We start from the raw sequence: 2,997 nt of genomic DNA, 5'->3' as shown, positions 1-2,997 counted from the left end.
TATATTAAAACTATTTTTTGATTAAAAAAACTCCTTAACATGCACAATTAATATAGATAATTAAAAAATAATAAATTTTAAAAAAAAAATAAATTGAAAATTTTTATATTTAAAATCAAATATGTCGATTAAATATTCTATTTTGGACGGGAGAGAAATTCTGTCGAGGATTCTTGATTCAAACCTCAAATAAATACGGGGTCCACAACCGAGTTCACATCCACAAAATTTTCACATCATTGTACGATCCTAATTAAAGTTTTCAACAATCATATTATCGCGCTTTTCTTATAAAATAATCTTACTATCTTTAATCCAACCGATAAAATAATCATGCGACGACAAAGTTTTGCTAGATCCTTCGCATTCATAATAAAATACCTAAACTACCCCTTCCAAGTGTCGAGGGCGCCTATAAATAGAAGCTTCATCCTCTGGACTCCTCACTCCACCATCAAACAGACGCATACAAGAACCTTCTGATCTGCTCGCAATACTCTCTAGCAATGAAGGCCGCCTTGCTTACTCTCTTCCTTTTCTTCGCCTTAGCATCAGCCAACGGTGATTACTTGCGTGACACTGAAGGCAACCCCATCAGAAACGGTGGCTCATACAACATCCTCCCAGCACGGCATGGAAACGGCGGCGGCCTCGACCTTGCTGCCACTGGCGGCGAATCTTGCGCTGTTACCGTCGTTCAAGCCTTGTCAGAACAATCCAACGGTGCGCCTACCAGGCTTTCTTCTCCTTACAGAGTCGCTTATCTCTCCCCAAACCTTGATGTGGACCTCACAGCCGTAGCACCACCAAAGTGCGCGGCGCAACCGGCGAGATGGACGATCGTCGGCCAACAAGAAGAGAATAGGCAAGTGAAACTTGCGGGACAGCCAGACACCGTACGTGGTTCGTTTAGAATTCAGACCCATCGTGGTTTGACTTATAAGATTGTGTTCTGTGAGAGCGGTGAAGAGTCTTGCAGTGCTCTTGGGCTTTCCAACGACAAGAAAGGACACAGAATTTTGTCTATTAACGATGAGAATCCTTTAGTTGTCGTGTTTCGCAGGGCTCAATCATCCGCCGCATGAAGGGTGGGCTGTACTGTGGAAATGCCGATGAAGCCACTGCGTGTTGCAGGCAGTTTATATAACTCCTTGCACGTAATAATAAATAAAATATATAATGCTTCGTGTGCTTTCCTTTTCCAACTCTGTATCTGAAGCCTACAATAAATAAAATTATGTTCCAAGTGGCTTCCTTTTCTCTTTTCTAGCCCTTTCTCTACTATATCTACTCTCTCTCTCTCTCTATATATAAATATATATATATATTACGTTTAACTACAACTAGCTTTTTACTGTTGTTGACAGCAAAATTTCAAGTATAATATATATACCCCCCCATATTGATTAGTTCTTAATACAAAAGGAAGTGAACTATACCAGTGGTTGTTTTGGAATTGTTGAAATTTGCTATATTTAACAATTTTTAACTAATTTTATTCACATCATCAAAGTTGTTAATGGGTAGAACTGGAATGAAGGCCATATATACTCTAAGATCGGTCCAAGAAAGTAGGGGAATATTCTAAAAACATGTCTCAAGAAGGACAGTTACAAAGTTTATTATTTCTATACGCTTACAGGTATATAATCTTAAATTTCTTCGTACTCGTTATTAACTAACTGGACGTAACTAATGATAAATAAGCATAGAGGGTAGTGAAATCATTTATGAGGATTATTTATGTGCTTATTTTTAGTTTTCCTGTGATTTTCTGTTGTAAGACATTTGATCTCTTTAAGATGTCTGCATTTACATGTGAGGGATCCAGACTTGGCTTGTTGGAGATGGGAGCATCGTACTGTATTAATTGGTGTGTATTCATGCGAAGGAAACAGTAAAAAAATTTTTTCCGGAAGCATTTGCTAGTAAAATCCCTGAATTTTTATTGGGAAATATTTTTTTCCTTTTATCTTTTATTTTAATTAAACTGAAATGCCAACTAATTAATCAGGCGATGTAAATACAAAAATATCTTAATTAAATATAAATACACAAATAACACTGAAAAGAAAAGATAGTCTCCTCACAAGTACAGAACTGAAGTCGAATAAAAATGAGAAAATTTAGATAATCCAAGATGCAACGCGTGAACTACTACATCTAAATGAGAAAACAATTGACAAAGAAAGATTATGTCCTTCGAGATAATCTCATTTGTACTGCTGTCTCTGCAGTTGTTAAGTTGAGCAAATTATTTGATAGAGGCCAAGACTTGAAGCGATCGATTACCCAAAGAGAAGAAGGGGGAGTTGATGACCCAATACGGGGATGACCAAATAAACTTAAAGTTGTGAATTGTGATCCCCTTAAATTTCCTGACCCACTGAAAATTAAAAGTTATTTTTCAGGGAGAATTACCAAGAAGTACCAAGAAAGAAATTTAATTACTAAAAAATCTTAATGACAAATAATCAGTCTAAACCTGTTGTCATTATCTATTTTGGAATTTGTCATTACTTGCTCTTTATTGTCAATAGACTTTAGGCAATTAAATTTCTTCCTTAGGACCTGATTGCAATTTTGCCTATTTTTTATACACAAACCTCTCTCAAAATTAAAAGTTATTTTTTAAAAAATATCTCTCCTATTTTTAAAATTCTGTTCACATCAATTCAACCGTTATTCCTCCGTTAACTAAAAAAAAAAGTTGTAACGCTTTTGGTTTTCCTAAAATATTCTTCCTTTAACTATAATTTTCTAATTATATTTCTCAGGGAAAAAGTTCATTCATCATTATAGAATTTACAAAAAATTCCACAGACAAAGTGTTCATATAGCCACAACAAAGATAAGTTATTCAAACCCTCTCTAGCTATTCTCGTGAAGATCTTGGTATTTCAAAGATCATGTCCACAAAGCTAATTTATGTATTTTCAACTAAATAAGCCAATAAAAATAAATAAACTTTATGATTCATAATAACATTGAAGGGAA

At 35.0% G+C, this 2,997-nt stretch overlaps 1 protein-coding gene across 1 annotated transcript; it reads left to right on the top strand.

The window, feature by feature from the left end:
• Positions 1–461: 461 nt before the first annotated feature.
• Positions 462–1,196, top strand: LOC114734533 (trypsin inhibitor DE5 alpha chain-like). Its single transcript, XM_028922146.1, has one exon. The coding sequence runs from the start codon at positions 507–509 to the stop codon at positions 1,083–1,085; it is 579 nt and encodes a 192-aa protein (XP_028777979.1). The 5' UTR covers positions 462–506; the 3' UTR covers positions 1,086–1,196.
• The last annotated feature ends 1,801 nt before the right edge of the window (positions 1,197–2,997 follow it).

Source organism: Neltuma alba, unplaced genomic scaffold (assembly GCF_004799145.2).
Source record: "Neltuma alba isolate B1F8T4 unplaced genomic scaffold, ASM479914v2 tig00013108_pilon, whole genome shotgun sequence".
Classification (NCBI taxonomy): domain Eukaryota; kingdom Viridiplantae; phylum Streptophyta; class Magnoliopsida; order Fabales; family Fabaceae; genus Neltuma; species Neltuma alba.
This window is presented reverse-complemented; position numbering and strand designations above follow the sequence as displayed.